General features: G+C 37.1%; 1 protein-coding gene across 1 annotated transcript; it reads left to right on the top strand.

Annotated features, from left to right (window-relative positions):
• The first annotated feature begins 3,060 nt into the window (after positions 1 to 3,060).
• Positions 3,061 to 15,304, top strand: LOC139717287 (development-specific protein LVN1.2-like). Its single transcript, XM_071628782.1, has 7 exons — positions 3,061 to 3,358; positions 5,537 to 5,646; positions 8,832 to 8,989; positions 11,055 to 11,145; positions 11,370 to 11,558; positions 12,867 to 12,961; positions 14,288 to 15,304. Exons 2-7 carry the CDS (start codon positions 5,550 to 5,552, stop codon positions 14,363 to 14,365), a joined length of 708 nt encoding a protein of 235 aa, XP_071484883.1. The 5' UTR covers positions 3,061 to 3,358; positions 5,537 to 5,549; the 3' UTR covers positions 14,366 to 15,304.
• Positions 15,305 to 18,430: the final 3,126 nt, after the last annotated feature.

Below are 18,430 nucleotides of genomic sequence, written 5' to 3'. Positions count from 1 at the left end.
TGACGGTGTGAGATTCTTGGCGAGGGAGCGAAGCAACCGAGCGGGGGAGGTTGTTTGGGGGGGGGGGGGGGTATCACGGTAGGGACTTTATATAAAAACAGAGTGTAAAAGTCGCGTTTTTTAATTCTATTTTTTAGGGAATTAAACGTAGTAAAACAAACATCACTGCGAAGGACTATCATCATAACTTATGACAACTGTTCATTTTACTATCAAATGTACGGACAGAGCGAGCGAGCCACTTTCACTTTGCCATTCGTCTGAAATGTATTCATTAACCTTTTCTCTGCCAGTGAGTCAAATGTGAACAAATTTCACACACAAACCTATGGACAAGAAATAAACACGGCACTGAAAGAGTCCAAATCTTAAATGTGATCACATTGTTCGAGCAATAAAAATTTTTCTTATATTGCTAAAAAGCATAGAAGAAAGGGAAAATGTAAGGTTTACTAAAGGTATGTTTCAGGGGGCACACTCGAGGATGCGAGGCTACCATCAATACACTAAATTTACTCACAAGTAGATATCGGTGTATAGATATTATAATGTATATTAATAATGAATTATGAAAATTTTGCATTTTCAGTTATGAAATTGACAACTTTCAGACAAGAAAAGTGCCTTTATTTCTTCATTTTGGTCTTTAAATAATTTATTAATTATTTGTTACAGGGACACTTTAGAGGGGGGGGGGGGGCAAAAACTCGTTTTGCTCCCCCCCCATCAAAAAAAAAAACCCACAATATATATATATATATATATATATATATATATATATGAGATGGAAGGAAAACTTGCAGTATAGACGATGCAGTGGTGTTTAGTCTTGCCTTTATTCCCCGAGCTTTTGGGGTTCAGTCAAGACTGAACACCACAGCAACGTCTATACTGCAAGTTTTCCTTCCGTCTCACATATACCAATGATGCAGTACCCACCACTTACGAGGCCAAGCCCGCTTGGCCTCGTAAAATATATATATATATATATATATATATTTTTTTTTTTTTTTTTTTTTGGGGGGGGGAAGTAACTCCACTGCCCCCAACCCCCCCCCCCCTTCCGGCGCCCTTGTTGGAGAGGATATCCTTTCTTACAACAATATGAAAAAAAAAAAAAAACAGGACGCGCGAACTCATTATTTTTTACTTTCAATTTACGAAACAGTTCATTCTCCGTGTAGACATTATGCCCATCCAAGAAAAAAAGAAATGAACGACAAAAGAAAAAAAATCAGCATAATTATAGTTACTTAGAGAGCGAGAGGCTTATAAAATCTGTTAGCGCGTATCAAGAAATATTCTCTATTCGTCTTCATGAAATGAATTAACGGACTTTTATCACCAAGAACATGATGACTTATATCACCATGTACAATGTGTACATGGTAATTCAATTTTGGGACATTCAAATTTGAAGAAAAGGTAACATTTCCCTTGGGTACATAATGCACAACAGAAGTAATCCTATGTGTTCCTACTGGGAATTAAGGTGGTTTAAGTAATTTAAATTACAGTGTACGTGCACACCAAACATGTCAAAGATAGCGGTTACAGCTCGTTATTCCGAAGGTTCATTGTTCCGAATTTCATTTTCAGATTAACGAATCTTCGGAATAACAAGCCTTCGGAATAACGCCACAAATGTTCGGATTAACGAACCCTTTTTCATTTTCGGATTAACGAATATCTAGGCATGGGGAATTTGTGTGTTTCGGATTAACAACCCAACGGAATAACGAACCTTCGGAATAGCGAACCTTCGGAATAGCGAACAGCACCCGAGATAACAATCTTACAGCCCTATTAAAACTGTCCTTCTTTAAAATCCTTTACTTTTTACGGCTATTGCACAAAAGCAAAAATATGATGAATATGAAGTCAAACGAATTGGAAATTATTTTAGTACCTGCAGAAATAACACGACTATTAAGAGCTTATTGCATGTTTCGCTATGTGACTATTTATTTGTCACAAATTCTTTGGCTATTAAAATCATTGTGCATGTACTGCTTTTCTTGAGGACCCAGGTAAGTTAAACAAAACATTGTTTTATAACAACGTATGAAATTGGCACGGTGCAGTTAAAACTCAAGATAAGGCAAGATAAGATAAGATAAGATAAGATAAGATAAGATAAGATAAGATAAGATAAGATAAGATAAGATAAGATGAGATGATATAAACGAAATGATCAGACACGTAATTTAAGCAATGTTGTAAATCTTTCGAGGCAGAGTTTTTTAGAAAAATACAAACGGATTATATTAAATACGTCTTCATCCAGAATCAGAAAAGCATTACCTACCACTGTCATCCACCTGTTCATGTAGAGATCACTCCTATGCTGTTGTAGCATCGTGGAATAATGTTGCTTGAAAATTTGGGGTGGCTACACAGCCACCTAAAAAATTTTTAAACCTCAGAAAATTGATTGTTTTCCACTGGTGTTTATCTATGAAGTATTGTAATGCGCACTGGGTCTTCTCGATTACTATAGGCAGATAGGTGTACGCTAAATAAATGCACATTTACTAAACAATCAAAGTGAGGACTTTAAAGTGGGAGATATCGACGAAAAATGGATACGATAGCAGCAACTGCTACTCATTTCTGATACTGAATACAGAGATGGTTACTGGTATGTAATAGCGTACCGAACCATCTGACTGAGGAAGAGGGATATGCATGGTACAGATGTATACTTGTTTTTTTTTTTTAAATCTTGTTTACACTCACAATTAGGTGCAGGGGCATTGTGAAGTTATCCATAACGAATAGTTTTGTGTTTTTACCCTGTTATTATCTTTCTTCTTAGATTGAGCTATTAAAGCAGAGATCGCTCTGAACACGCCGTCAAATATAGCTGCGTGCTATCTGGACATACTGTACAACTTAAAGCCGGTTGATGTATCGATTGGGCTCGGGAGTGCATATCACGTGCATTGTATACTTCACGTCATGTCTTTATTTAGGCACAAAACGTCACCTGATCAACCGAAGAAAACGTTTACTCAATAGCACGTGGGATACGGCGACGTGTTCGATCCACCGCCACCACTCACCAATCACCGCCAACATCCTAATACTATATAGTCTATGTACTTTAGTGTAAAGCAGTGTGGCTTTTGTTCTTGTTATTGTGTTGTACCGACAACACACTATACGACGCCGTGTTTTTGGACTCTGTACCCAAGCGACAGCAGACGACCTACGCTAGCATTTACAGCCTCTAGGGAGATGGGGTCAATGTATATAAACGCGTAGCTCGTATCAAAGAAGACATACTACTGCGCGGACGGCGACTTGAATTATATACGTGTGGTTCGGAAATCTGTCAGACGAACATCTTGTATCGGTAAGTTATCTGGCGATAGATAGATATGGGTCGAAAAGTAGTTTAGCATGATACAATTCCTGGCTGGGACATACCTGTAGCTACTACTAAAGCAGGCGTGCACGTGTTGAAGTGTTGAAGGGATGGTACACTAATTGGTTGAGATGTACGTGCTTGAGGTTTTATATTATTTTTTTAATGAGAAACTTCATATAAAATATGAAAGAGCATACAATTCCAACAGAAATTCAAAGTTAACTTGATGAACATCGATACGGAACTGTCTGAGATATCCAAAACGATGATGGGACCCATTTTTTATTAGGATCTCTTTGTTTAATTTTGTTTTGGATATCTCATCCATTTTAACCAATGTTCATCAAATAAACTTAGAAATCTTCTTTCTTAACAAATAATTTTAACAATATTCATGTAGTGGTTTCTTAGTACCTCGCAAAGAGGTAAAATCGGATTTCTCAACTCAACCGATACTACATTTATGATCCCTTTCAAGACCATAGTTTGCACGGTTTTTCTTTTAATCTTGATTTCGGTGTTCTCTTTCGATGGACTTATGCGAATTGCCACGCACAGCCATAACATCATTTTCTCTCTAGTGTTTAGTCTTCAAGATGATGCAAGCATTTCTCTCCGCTCCCAAACAAGCTCAAACGGCTGAAAGCCTTAGCCTTAGACCTTTCTGTCTCCCAATCGAAAACATACTGACTTTTATTACCGATATACTGTATCTTAGTGAGCATGCTTGGCATCTAGATTTGTATTTTGTACCACTCGACTGGTTCCAGAAATGTCAGTATGATGAGTGGAAAGTTGATATTATTGGCTTGATATTAAAGTGAACAATTTGTGACGTATTTTGCTGTCTGTTTACTAGGTGTTACGGTTATTTACCAAAGTGATATCAATTATTTTCTTGAAAGTTTTAAGGCTTCCGTGGCGGTAGAACTTTGGGTGGTTAAAGGCTTAACGGTGCAACGGTCTACACGTGCTTGCCGAAACGTCGGGACATGTATAGGCCTTTTTCAGGGCCAAACACTTACCCTAAAAAGAATACGTTGTTCTACCACCCACTTTTTTCTTGTTAGAATCTTTTTGATAATTAATGTCTGTTTGACACACTAAAAGATCATTATCTTTTTTCCCCTCCTTTCCCTTTCTCCTTTCTACTATCTTATCTCTGCGCAAGTCATCCTTCCCTCCTATTTTTTTTTCTATGTGTTTAAGGTACGAGGGCTGCACGGAAATCAAGCCACGCTTAAGCTGTAGCCCTGCTGTATTATTCATTGTGAGGTTGTATTGCTGATACCTTTCTGCTGTACATTGTGTTGAAAGGCAATGAAGAAAAATAATTTGTTAACAACTGATGTTTATGTGTGGCTCCAACAATGTATGTTGATTATGTTCATGTACAATGATACATATATGGAATACAGAAGTCAATAAATCAAATCAAATCAAATCAAATCAAATCAAATCATGTCTTTGCTCCTGATTATGTCCATGGGATCACCAGGACGTGATGTTTTCTAAGCGTCGTGATCTAGAAGCATTCTAAAAATATATGATTTATCTTTGTATCCTGATATGAGCAAGTCAATTATTTTCAAAAGCCACTGGGGAAAAGCCAACATTGTGAAAGTTTCTCGTATAAAAACGAACCACCTTTCATAGACTTTAAACCGCATGGACTAAATCCGTTAGGCTGTGATACGACTTGCTTCTTGGTCTCTACTTCACACTATTTTTTTTTTCAAGTTTCAAAATATTAAGCTGCCAATCTAACCATGGTTATGACAGTTTGAGGGCTGACATCATCATACATAAACGATTGTCCTGGTAAAGGAAATTGTACTTGTGCAAGTTCAGAATGAGTCAATCATCCTTACGATAAAGAATAGTGATTGTTATGTAATTGTGTCGATGTGCACAGCAGGGTAAGTTCTCAGTACTTCCACGACTTAAGAGAATCAATTTTTAATACATCGAAATAATAGGCTTTGTAAGAGAAGTTTCCTTCACAGAATAAATTGGGAGGATTGTCTGTATATCCTAGCTGTATAGCGATAGGAATTAGCTCACTTGTAACCTCATGAGATGATCGCAAGGCACGTCTATTTGCAAAAATTTACTGATATCGTCATCATTATGGCTCATTCTTTTCTTCGTGTCTACCTTTAGCGTGCATTCAAGTATGGCGAGACTGTCGCTCCTTTTGACGTTGGTGGCAGTAGTGGCAGTGAGTGCTCAGAAGCGATGCTGCACTCCGGACCAGTTCATGGCGGGTGTTGGTAAGCCGCGAGCCTTCGCTTCCTTTCGTACTCTATGGCCCGAATTCACGAAGGTGTTATAATTATTGAAACCATGGTTTAAACCATGGACAAGTTGTATGGAGCGCCAAGTGTCGCATGACCTATTTCGTTACGAAATATCAATCATTTCGTGGAAGAAATGTGGTCATTTTGCAACGAAATAGGTCATGCGACACTTGGCGCTCAGTACAAATTGTCCATGGTTTAAAGCATGTTTTCAGTCGTACCACCTTCGTGAATTCGTGCCAATTTGTTTGTTTTATTAGTAATGTGTGGCTGAATCCTCACGTTGTGCTGGTATGTTTGTGTGAGGATCTGTGTTGTGTCTCTGTGTTTCTTGTTATTTTTTTCACAGTTTCAATCCTCTGTCTATTACATCATTCTTTGCATCCCTCATCAGACCGACGCATGTAATGGTGTGTTTATAAGATTTTTCTGGTCAGAAACAGTGTTTTGAAACACTGTTTCTGGCCAGACAGTGTTTCTAGCAAAGAAATAAAAATCTTGTAAACGCTAGCCGTGATTTGAAACAATATTTTGAAACACTGTTTCAAATCGCACAATCGCTCTCCTGACAAAAACGTGTTTCAAATCAGTGTTCCGAATCAGTGTTCCAAAACAGTGATTCTCAAAGTCTTATAAACGCGGCCTATGATGTTTTGTAGGCGCCAAAATCCTAAAGTTTTCTTTGCGAGTGCCGATTTACGTTCGGTCTCCCGTGTACGTGTAGTGTTGCTAGTGCTTCGAATTTTGTACATTGTTGTGTTCTTTCTTGATATTGTGTCCTTAGACTCAACACTATCTACCCATTATAATTTTTATTCAAATCTTTGCAAAGATAGATCAAAATCAATCAGATAAATCTTGCAACAATGCAAACCTTCACAAATGTTGTACTGTTACGAAATGCATAAAGGCTGAACAAGTAGACCTTACTAGTTGAACAGTCACTTTAATACCAACTTAGCATCGTTGTGGTTGTGTGTGTGTGTGTGTGTGTGTGTGTGTGTGTGTGTTTAGCTCTCTCGGATTGACCTTTCTTGTTCGACTTCTGCTGACTTTCAAGTAAGTTTAGTGCAATGTAAAGAATGGCTCTGATGGTATACAAAACCTTCCATTGATTTCAATGTCGATAGGCGTTTTCACATCAGCCCGATGTTTCGAAATAGTGCGCTATTTTCTGACTTGGGAAGTTAAAAAATATCTCGAGCTTGGATCTTTATCGGGCTGATGTGAAAACGCCTAATATGGCATGAACAAACCTCGTGAAAGTTTACCTTTGTTCTTTGTGTATGGCTGCTGTACAAATGTAATCATTTACATTTCGTGTGCATATGGTATGTGTTCTTGTGCAATGTGTGTGGTTTTATGTTGCCTGGTAGAGGTATGTTTCATTATAATTATGAAAGCAAGAGATTATAAAGCAGAGGGTTGAAGGTCGAAGTTGGAGCTTTCTTCAATCCTGTTTCCCACTACAAATGAAATTTGTAAGATAATAATGGCAAAATAATTATAGTAATGTCTTCTTTATCCAGGGTGGCCTCTTCTGTTACCACTGCTCTGCCAGAGGGCCCTGCCATTATCATTGCACTAGCATTGCCAGGTACCCATTTATAACACCTGGGTTTAGAGGGACATTGTGGGTAAAATCATCTTGTCCAAGGACAAGTACTGGGCGGGAATCGAACTCCCGTCCTCCAATATGGAGTCGGGAGTCTTATCCACTATGCCACAGCGCCCCAGCATGGTAACTGCTGGCATTTTTGTGCTGGTCTACAAATGTCATTTGTTGAGGAAAACAAGATTGAAGAAAACCCACACCTCATGTATCATTGCTTTACTTTTTCTTGAATAAAACAATTTCAGCAAAGAAATTACGAGAAATTGTGTCATATCTTATTTTAAAAAATGAATAAAAAAGAAAATCCGTTTTGGTATTTGAATATAGTGAAGAACCAACGCTGAAGATTAGTTTTAGAAACTCGTGTTAAGGTTCAAAACAATAATTATACGTTCACGCTCCATTCAAGCAAAAACATTTTTCAATCAGAACGAAATTTTCATCGATTTTGAAGTTGAGCCAGGAGATACATTGTACATCATCCACTCTTTAATCGTCAAAGAGTACACGTCACTTGGACGAGTGGTAGCTCGAAATCCTTTCATAAAAGTTTTCGAGCTTTCATTGTCTGCATTATTATCAGGAGATCGAGATGAGGGATCGAGGTGAGTAATCATGTGTATTTAGGGCCTATCAGTATTTACTTCAAATTCTTTTCATTTTAGGAATCACGGTAATGACAATTTATATTTTACGTCTTTTCTAAGGTACGTCATTGCGCACCTGATATCATAGCGCTGCAGTCTATTTGCCTTCTATAAGCTCATGTTCAAATTGAAGTGATGAATGTTGCGTTGATAACTATTATTATGTGACCCTGCACCATAAAACCAAGAAAAAGTCGCCAGATAGGTTTTTCCGTTTAGGGTAGATTCTAAAAGAGCAAACTCTAAGCTTTAAAATGATGTATAACTCAAAAATAAATGGACTCCCTTAACATATCTAAAAAGGAAGCACACACTCTGAAAAAGTGTGAACTGAGAAAAGAGGCTCTGAAGTACAGTGTCTATTCAAGCGCTTAATCTTCAACAAGCTGTGCTGGCTGTGTAATGAAAGGGACAAAACACAGGATGTAAACCACTGGAACAACAACGATGAAGAGATTATCAGATTAAGCTGAATTTGGGGAATGTTCTATTAACACATTCTGCCCATTATTCAGTGTTATCAATGCAAACTTTCAGAGCAGTAGAGTTATCTCTTCAAAAGTCATCAGATTTGAAAGTGAAGAGTGTGTAAAGCATTTCAAAAAATGAAAAGGGGACTCTCAAAGACACACCTGATCATTCTATTCTCCTTATAAAAAAAATCGTTGTAGAAAAACAACTGATAACACACTTTCCCATTCATGTTATGATCCCAAACTAAATAGTAATGTAGAAGGATACTTTGTAGCTCTTCCAGAAAATATGAAAAACTCAAGATTGACCCAGTTGACCCATTTCACCTTTTTTTTAGTCCTCACGTAAAATCAAGGGGTGCGACTTTTTGTTCGTTTTGTGATGCACGGTCACATATATCACGTGCTCTTCGCTCCATGCAGGCTCCACAATCGGTGAGTCCGATCCAGGACCCACGGCCCTGTACTCCAACTCCTACGGGGCGTATGACTTCACAAACAAAAGGTTCGGACTGAACGTGACGATTGCTTTCCTGAATGATACCTCCATCAGCTATCGCCTTGTTCAAAAGTTCAGCACGGTAATGTTTCTCAGGATCACTTCAAACTGTGTTAGCTCGAATCAACTTAAATGAGAGCTAGGTCATTCCTACTAAAATATACCTGTTGTCATATTAGTATCATGTTCTGTTCTTAATTTTCCCGTTGAATACACTGACACCACACGATTACATGCACATTCAAAACATTTCTGCTGATTCAATTAACTGGACCTTGTGAGCTTGTTTTTTTCCCACCAATGGCGTAAAAAAATTACGTTATTACACACGGAAAAGAAAGAGAACGTAAATGATCTAGAAATCATTATCTGTGCAATACAGCGATTATTGTATTCACCGAAAAGAGTTAGAAGGATGCTATACATTTGGCCTCGTCGCGACGCCGCCGCCGTCTTGTAAGCTTCTTGTAAGCGTTCTACTGGCTGCAGTTCTTCTTTGATCACCTTCAAGTTTGCTATAAAGGTTCATAATGGTAAAACAAAGACGCATATTTTTGTAGGTGGTGGCTCCCTCATTTGTTCTGTCTTATAAAAGGTAAATATTGTGTGCCCGATACTGGCCGCGTTTCTAGACTGTTTTTTTTCTTCTTCCAAATTTGGTATGTCAATGTGTCATAGACAAATCTAGACATGAATACCTATTGGCAATGCTGCCCCCACTGTATCACCTTTTACAGAGTCAACGACCACCCTCAGCTGGTCAAAATTTGCAAAAATGCTTATTTATGCTACAACTTGGATGTTCCTCAACGGATTTAATTTAGACTTGATGGGTGGTCATTCTACATTTAGAACACAATTGTTTGTACTGACGGCACGTCGCGGTGCCCTCAGTGTACCGGTTGGGAATGATGCCACGTAAGATAAATCTGTCGGATTTCATTCAAACTTGCTATGGATATTTATGGGAGTTATTCTAAGTAACAACAGTTTTTATTGACACCCCCTCATTGTTCTGACTTTTATAGGATGCCATGTCATATGCCTTGAGCGTGCTATACCAGCCTCATTTCTCGTCGGATTTTATTTTATCCCGCGACAGTTAGCATATTACACAACACCGCCATTTCCAATAAGTCGAAACACATGTTTTTTTTTTTCTCTTCAAGGACATATTCTAAAAGAACAATATTTATGGCCCGAACTCACGAAGGTAGTATAATTGAAACAATGATTTAAAACCATGGACAATTTTTATGGAGCGCCAAGTGTTGCATGACCTATTTCGTTACGAAATCAGTCATTTCGTCAACGAAACGATCATTTTGCAACGAAATGAATATTAAGGATTTTTGTCGACGAAATTGTCAGTACGTCGACAAAATGACTAATTTCGTAACGAAATTTCATTCGACACTTGGCGCTCCACACAAATTGTCCATGGTTGAAAACATGGTTTCAATTGTACCATGCACCTTTGTGATTTCGGGTCTATATATTTTAAAATAATGCGAAAGTCAGAACAAATTAACTCTAAATCTGAATGAATGAAAGAAAGTAGACACTGCAAAAGGTGTTAACTGAGAAAATTGGCTTAGACGGTCCGCAACTATCAGAGTACTAATCTCACCAATCTGTGTTCTTGGCGATAAATGGGATAAAAAAGTCAAATATAATACTCCTCATCAACCACAAGAGAGTCATTATCAGTTTTAATAGTTTTGACACACTTCTTTATCGCATTTTATTCATGACAACTCTTAAATTTTAAAAAAGCGTCATGGTCCTTTTTTTAAGTCGAAAGTAAAGAGTGTGTGAAGGTTTTTTTTTTTATAATAGGACCAAGGACACGTATGTAATTCTTATAATATTACACAATTCTGCAAAAAACGTCTTACAAAAGCCACAAGAAAATTGATTGTCAATTTTATGATCATAAGCTTGTTATTTAGAAGTTATATTGAAGAGTGATTTTTTTTCAGAAAATATATACAATTTAAGATTGATCATCTGGTCCCGTTTTATATATTTTGAATCCTCACTTAAAATCAGGAGATGCGTTTTTTCCCCCTTTGTGTTGTGTTGCACTGTTGTACTTTCTTTTATTTTGTCTGTTCTCACATGCGCTCCCTTTTTACTGACTTCAGGCGGGAAATTTCCAGTGGATCATCTACGACCAATACAAACTTTGTATCAAACAACCAGTCACCGCACCGGCTTTTCAGAACTGCGTTCCAGGTAGGCAATGAAACCATTATCTGGCGTGTAATATGCTTAACTGTAAAATTCATCACACTTTTAGTTCCTTGAAAATTCTACTAAATTACTAATTAAAAGATACATGTACGTCTTGAGACGAAAAGTAGTATGTCGCTGTTTTTAAGGATCTACATGTAGTTTAACTCTGAATCTCATTTCATCTTTTTTGTGCCACCTCTTTCTTTTCCATTCTAATTCCCTAGAGAATGCTACGTTCTATGATACCATGTCAATCGGCGGACCTTCTGGACTTATGGTTGACGTCTGGTCATACGAGATGTCCACCCCGAAGGACCCTGTGGATGGGAGAGTATCGGCCACTGTCATCCCAAAGAACTGTTACCCAGCTGGTAACTCATTCGTTGGTGTTCGCTACCAGGGATCTGAATCAGGTATATTCTTCCTCTCTCTAGAGATGCAACTATTGCATATCTCATAATATGAGCTTACAAGTGTTACCTCCCCCCCCCCAAAAAAAAAAATAAAATAAAATATGCCTTTTTCGTTCAGGTCACAGTTTTGAATAGATATAAGAGAGAATTTCAGCCGTCAGATGTTATGAGGCGTACCACTTTTAATTACTTCCAGGCTTTCTCGCAAATACACGGGTAAAAATACTGTTACACTTCGTTATTTCGGAGCTTCGTCTATCAGAAAATGAAATAAGGTTCGTTATTTCGATGTTTTTCACTGCATTGATTGGAAAATGTTCGTCACTCCGCAGGTTCGATACTTCGAAAGTACGTTAATCCGAACATAGAATAAGATTTGTAATTCCGTAGGTTTCGTAATCCATCAAAGTAAAAACAATTACCGAACTTTTGATTAAAACGAACCTTATTTCTCTTCAGATATGTAATTAGCCTCTGGAATAATGTGACATCACTCTATAATTTATATCTACGGGGTAATTTATGCTACATTCACACACGGCCGGATTTCGAACCGGTTCCATAAGGAATTAAATCCGTATTGGCCCGGTTCGAGCGGTAGAGACCCGTAATGACCCGTAGGTAACCGTACAAAAATCCGTTTTAAATCCTTTCCGACCACTATCGACCCGTGTCCACCCGCTTCGACCCGTACCGACCAGGATGTAAACCTTGTCATCATCCGTTGCATGAAGGCAATGCGGTATACGGCAAGGGTCCATACTGTTTTACGCAGACGCTGCGGGTTGCAGTGGGTCGATAGGAGTCAATGCGGTTCGAACCGGGTCAATCTCGGATATCAATACGGAATTGAAAACCGTGAAAAAATTTTGAACATGACCAAAGATTTTTCACCGCCGTATCGAACCCCCCCCCCCCCCCCCCCCCCCGGAATCCATCAGGAATTGACACGGGTTACCATGCGGGTCAATGCGGGTCTCTACTGCTCGAACCGAGTCGATACGGTTTTAATTCCTTATGGCCCCGGTTCGAAACCCGGTCGTGTGTGATTGTAGCATAACATGTATCAAATTAACAGAACCTGACCTTGTAAAAAGTGACAATAGCCAGCTTAATCTTAAACAATGGCGTTAGCAAAATTAAATCTCTGTTACTATTGCCTATAGTAGTGTTGTGATTACGCAGCATTGATTTTTTATCCTTATGGCATTATTATTTTTGTTTTTGTTTTACCTTTACCGGGATTGGTTGTTATATGGAATAATACTTGTATTTTGAACCAAACATACCTTGTCCTACTACATTTAGTTCCCATGGTGACTACTTCCGGAGTCTTTAATATGACCGAAGGCATCCCCGATCCTGATGCCTGGTTCACCCTCCCCAGTTACTGCCAGCAAGAGGTATGTTTGGCTGTGCTGCAGTCATTTTCATATTTGTGACCCCCCCCCCAAAAAAAAAAAACAAAAACAAAAACAAAAACCACACAAACAAACAAAAACAAACAAACAAACAAACAAACAAACAAACAAAAACAAAACAAGAACAACAACATTTTTTCTTTGTTTTTTTTTCCAAGGAGTTTTCATTAGAACATACTATCCATATAAATAACTTCGAAAAAGACTAAAACAACAAACAGGAAATCTTTAGATACACAGTGTACAAAAATGCAAGCATGTGTGTACATTTCATATTTATGCAAACATTTCCATTTAATTACGCGTAAACTTGTGGAGGTTATAGATTTTGATAATTATGATCATCAATGTGATGTTGACTGAAAAGAATGATTAAAGAAATTACAACACGATATCTTTAAATCCCTTCCGGGTGATACCGCCAAAACACAACGTTTCACTGGTCTGGCGGGATGTCTCAGTCGACACTGTCCATGTGTTTAACCGCTAGAGTGTAGGTAAAATTATAAATAAAGTTTGAACGCAGATAAAATGAGTGAAGTTATTCAAGAATTATGCACATTTTCCGGCAGAGTCAAAGTTGCAGTATATGAATATTACGCCTGTTTACAAAATACATTGTAAATGATAGACCTATATGCTGACATTACGTGCGTATAATTCGCAGGCTTTGTATACACAACATATTATGTATATGATTTATATACATATCCAATCAAATCTCTCAACATGGATGCAAAATGCGCATCGAGCACGAACAACGTTGCGGTAAAGGTTATGAAGTAAATGTTATGTGATTTCTTTTACTGTTTTTGTTAAAAAACCATACATTCATCATTATGTATTATTTATAGAAAGCATATCTATTCATAATCAGCCAAGTGAATCGATTGCTCTTAATGTTGTTGTTGTTGTTGTTTTAAAGAACGAAAGAAGAATGTTCGGTACTTCTTTTATCTATTCTTCCCCAAAGATGCATACTATTCTAAGACAATTATATGCTCCTTAAGTGTGAACAAGGTGTTTTACTCTCCCTATTAGTATTTTTATCAATATGATGGTTATCATCGTCATAATCGGAACTGTTTAGCATCATTACTGATATTTCTATCAATAACACCACTGTCCATTATCATTTCATATCTTAAATCTCATTTTTATCGTAATCATTAAAGCATAATCATAATCTTACATAATTTGTCCTATTTTTGATAACAATATCACCATGACATCTTTTTACTTTTTTGTTGTTGCTTCTTTAACAATATTATTGTGACATCTGTTTTGTTGCTTTCGGAATTCTTTCAGGTCAATGAAATACCACACCGACATGCTCGTTCTATTCAGACTGTCCACGACTATTTTGTCCCTCTGGCTGGGTTCTAGTGTCGAGAAGCGACGAGGTTACACTTCTATCTCTCTGCTTGATGTCACTCGACAATTTCACTGGCATTCTCCGTCGACAAATGCGAATTTGTATTTACGTTTGTCTCCATGCTTATGATTACTGAAGAAGCAATAATCGCAGTGTTAAGGCATGTTATGTGGCTGCGATTGTACAATTAGAGGTCAACAGGCTTCATAGAAGTTCTCCTAGTGTTCAGTTTTTGTATGTTCGTTTGTTTCTGTCAGTGTCTGTATGGTAGTTTTTCAAAAGAGGAACATGACAACATTCTAATGATTGTTTGCATTCTGCACTTGTAAAGGTGTTTATAAATGAAACCTTGAAAGTCCTTTTGTTTTTGCACTTATTGCAATTTTGTTGTACACTGTGCTTGTTATACTTGCAATTTCGTCGTCATACGTTGTACTTGTTACTTATTACTCGTTACAGTATCGTGTAATGATCTTCTCAGCAAGTGTTTTGTCATAATTGTAAAACCACTTGTAGTCATTGGAGTTTTTTTCTTCTACCTCTTCCTCTTTATGAAGATGATATAAATTCAAGCATAAACTGAAAAAGGAAAATCATAATGAAAATTTAAGTGAAATAAATGGTGACGCAGTTACCTTAGCAATATTAGTATCAATTTCTATCTCCTTTCTCATGTGCCAGGCGGTGTGAGTTTGTGTAGGATGATGAGAGTTATGCATGTAATACTGGACAGAAACGGACACACACACTCGCACACTCACAGACACATTTTATTTTTACGTTAGTATTTGACTTACTTTGCATCATTCGAACATTGTGTCCCTTTGCTCTCCTCCGACATGATACGTCTCCATTTCAGTCTCCCTTGTGATTTATGTCCCGTCTCTATCAAGGGAATGCCCCTATCACTTTTAAAATGAGGGCGCCCTGGTAATGTCTTCTCTTTAAAAGAAGAAATCCACTCCAGAATTTTATAAATTTCCTTTAAAATAGAGAAACAAAAATCCTTGCAGAACAATGCAAAAATGATCAAAATCAAGTGAGAAATCAAGAAGTTAAGACATTCTTTTTTTTCAGAAACACTTCTTTACCAGTCGTTATGAATATTCAAATCACCAAGTTGATGGTGTCATACTTTGACAATTTCTTATTTATTTCCTACACAGATATGACAACAATTTTATAGTTCAGCTGTACAGATGTAAAACTTGCCGCCCACAAAAATAAAATGGAACAAATGTTAACTAAGATTTATCTTGTTATGGGAGTATGTTTTTTACCCGTATTAGATGAAAATAAGACAAGTTTCCCCGGATTGCATACAGAGATTCTGAGGACATGACATCATCAAATCGCTCATTTGAATAATCTTAAGGACTGGTCAGGAACTGTCTTTCGAAAAAGGAGGTGAAATTTCAAAATATCTTATCTTCCTTTTTTTTCTACCCGATTTTCGTCACCTTTGGAACGTTCTTAGGATTTTTTTTTTCTTGTAGAGTTCATCTAGTTTTATGGTGGATTTCCTTTTTAAGAAGGTCAGTCTTTTAGGGTTGGAATAGAGTTCTATGCGAGGCAAGGGGACTACATAACAGGACCATTTAAATCGTCTTTTGTTTTGGATACATGTTTTATGTTACTTTCACTGTTTACTTAGGTAACCCTTCGAGGTTGTGCTTTAGGTTTTTATTTTGTATTACTTTGGCAAGAAGTTACCGCATATTTAGAGCGCTTTATATAAAAGTAAAATTTTACCCTTTAAGAGTTGAAATAACTTTTACAATGGCATGATAAAACAGGGTAGAATTAAAAAAAAACACAAAAGGAGAATTTTCATGGCAGTCAGACGTAGATTAAGAAAGTTAAATGGGCTTTTAATGTTCTACTTGCTTTGTCCCAAAATTATGTTTGCTTTTGAAAGCTACAATTACATGAAGATTATCCGATTAGTGTTCTCTTTGCATTCTTTCTGTCTGTTTAACTACACATCCTTACATTTCAGATTTGTTTATTGCCTGAGGCAAAATACAGAAATTCGTCTTCTAGTGCCAAAAAAAAAAAAATGTAATCGCATTTTGTCAAATCATTTAATAAAATAAGATAGATGATTCCGGTCACACATACACAAATTGGTAATACATGGTTATAATTATCTCTCTATGTATAAAAAGTTTGTACAGAATGATACTAAGTAGAATGAATAGTACACTTGAATCTATTAGGCCCTGGTCACGAGTAATCAAAGACCGTCGCCGACCATTTTTTTTTCGCCTCTGAAATAACTAGTCGGCTGTCGCAGGTTGTAAAAAGTCTATTTTTGTTTATTAAAGTCTCCAAACGGTTGTTAAAGATAGGCAACTACTAGGTTGTTTTCAATGCTGCTTCGCTGCTTCGAAAACCTTTGTCCGAGCAAGCTAGTTGGCAAAGACCAAAGAATGTTGTGCCACGAATATCATCTTTGAAAAAAAAAGCTCTTAAAATATCTATGTAAATGATCAATGACTATGGCAAGATGAAAGAAGTCTGTTGAGAATGAGTGCGTATGCATGTTTGTGTGTGCCTTTGTCTATAGTCAGTTTTTATTCTTGTGCGCTTTACCCTCTATGAACTGTAGTGTTATAGACTTCTTTTTTTATCATCCAAGACTTGCCAAAATCCTTGTTTCATTTCTCTCTGGCTCGCACCCGGTAATACTTGAAAGGCACGTCGCATGATATTAGCTACATATTTTAAATACATTTACCATACTGCTTAAAGGAAAAAGAAACCCGAGGCATTCTCTGCTTCAACTACTCTATTAACCTACGTGTTTCGTATTATCGTTTGGGAATAGTAGTATTAAAGAGAGTATACACAAACTGGAATACAAATTTAAATACATTCGGTAGCGATTCATAATTCTTCAATTTGTGGTTGATTACACGATATCGTCCTATTCGAGAAGCACCTAAGGTTTCCGAAAGCAAGGTTTACACACACGTTGCCTTCCCAGTGTATTCTGAATTGATATGAAGAAAGAAGACAGATATAAAAGTTGAATTATATATCAGTGATAAATGTGGAAGAAAATCAAATGAAAGTTACTGGCAAGAAAACAAGAAGGACGAAAAAAGGTGCTTATTGCCTTTTCATGGGTTAATTTTAAGATGACAAACAGACTTTGATATAAATAAAAGCAGGAAAATATTGAAAAAAAAGCAGGAGAATATTATTTATTATTGAATTATGTACTGAAAGATTTTTATCACATGTCTCTCTCTGTGCAAACGGATATTTGTAAGATCCCAACTGCTGATCTTTAATTTTACAAACATGTCGGAAAAATGCAGTTATATGTGACTCTGCACCTCAAAACAAACAAAAAGTCGCCAGACACGAATTTTCAGTTAAGACCATATTCTGAAAGAGCAGACTTTAAGCTTTAAAATGATGTATAACTCAATTCAAATGGACTCTCCTAACCTATCTAAATATTGGAAAGAAAGCACAAACTCAGGAAAAGTGTGAACTGAGAAAAGAGGCTCTGAAGTACAGTGTCTATTCAAGCGCTTAATCTTTACCAAACCGTGCTGGCTGTGCGATGAATGGGACAAAAAACAGGAAGTAAACCACCAGCGTAGCAACAATGAAGAGATTATCAGATTAAAGTGTAATTAGGCATGTCTCATTAACACATTCTGTACATAATTAATGTCAACTTTCAAAGCAGTAGCACTATCCTTTCAAAAGTTATTAGAGTTGAAAGTGAAGAGTGTGGACAAGATTTTTCAGAAATGAAAAAAGGATTGTAAAGACACACATAATCACACTATTCTACCAAAAATGTTCGAGATAAACTGCTAAAAAAACACACTTTCCTGCCCGTTTTATGATACCAAATTTTAGCACAATGTAAATGAAGACCCGTTCTTTCAGAAAATATGAAAAAGTCAAGTTCGGCTAGGTTGACCCATTTCACTTATTTTCAGTCCCCACGCAAAATCAGTGTGTGCGACTTTATGTTCGTTTTGAGGTGCACGGTCACATATATCGAATCCCGCAGCTGGTTCCTTTTTTTTAGCGACATGTCAGTTAAAATT

This window comes from Diadema antillarum, unplaced genomic scaffold (assembly GCF_040938485.1).
Source record: "Diadema antillarum isolate AM-2024a unplaced genomic scaffold, OU_Dant_1.0 scf00000007, whole genome shotgun sequence".
Lineage (NCBI taxonomy): Eukaryota > Metazoa > Echinodermata > Echinoidea > Diadematoida > Diadematidae > Diadema > Diadema antillarum.
This window is presented reverse-complemented; position numbering and strand designations above follow the sequence as displayed.

Coding starts and splice junctions, on each gene's coding strand:
- LOC139717287 (XM_071628782.1), top strand. CDS start 5,550: ATGGCGAGACTGTCGCTCCTTTTGACGTTGGTGGCAGTAGTGGCAGTG. Junction 5,647..8,831: donor CCAGTTCATGGCGGGTGTTG/GTAAGCCGCGAG, acceptor CGCTCCATGCAG/GCTCCACAATCGGTGAGTCC. Junction 8,990..11,054: donor TTGTTCAAAAGTTCAGCACG/GTAATGTTTCTC, acceptor TACTGACTTCAG/GCGGGAAATTTCCAGTGGAT.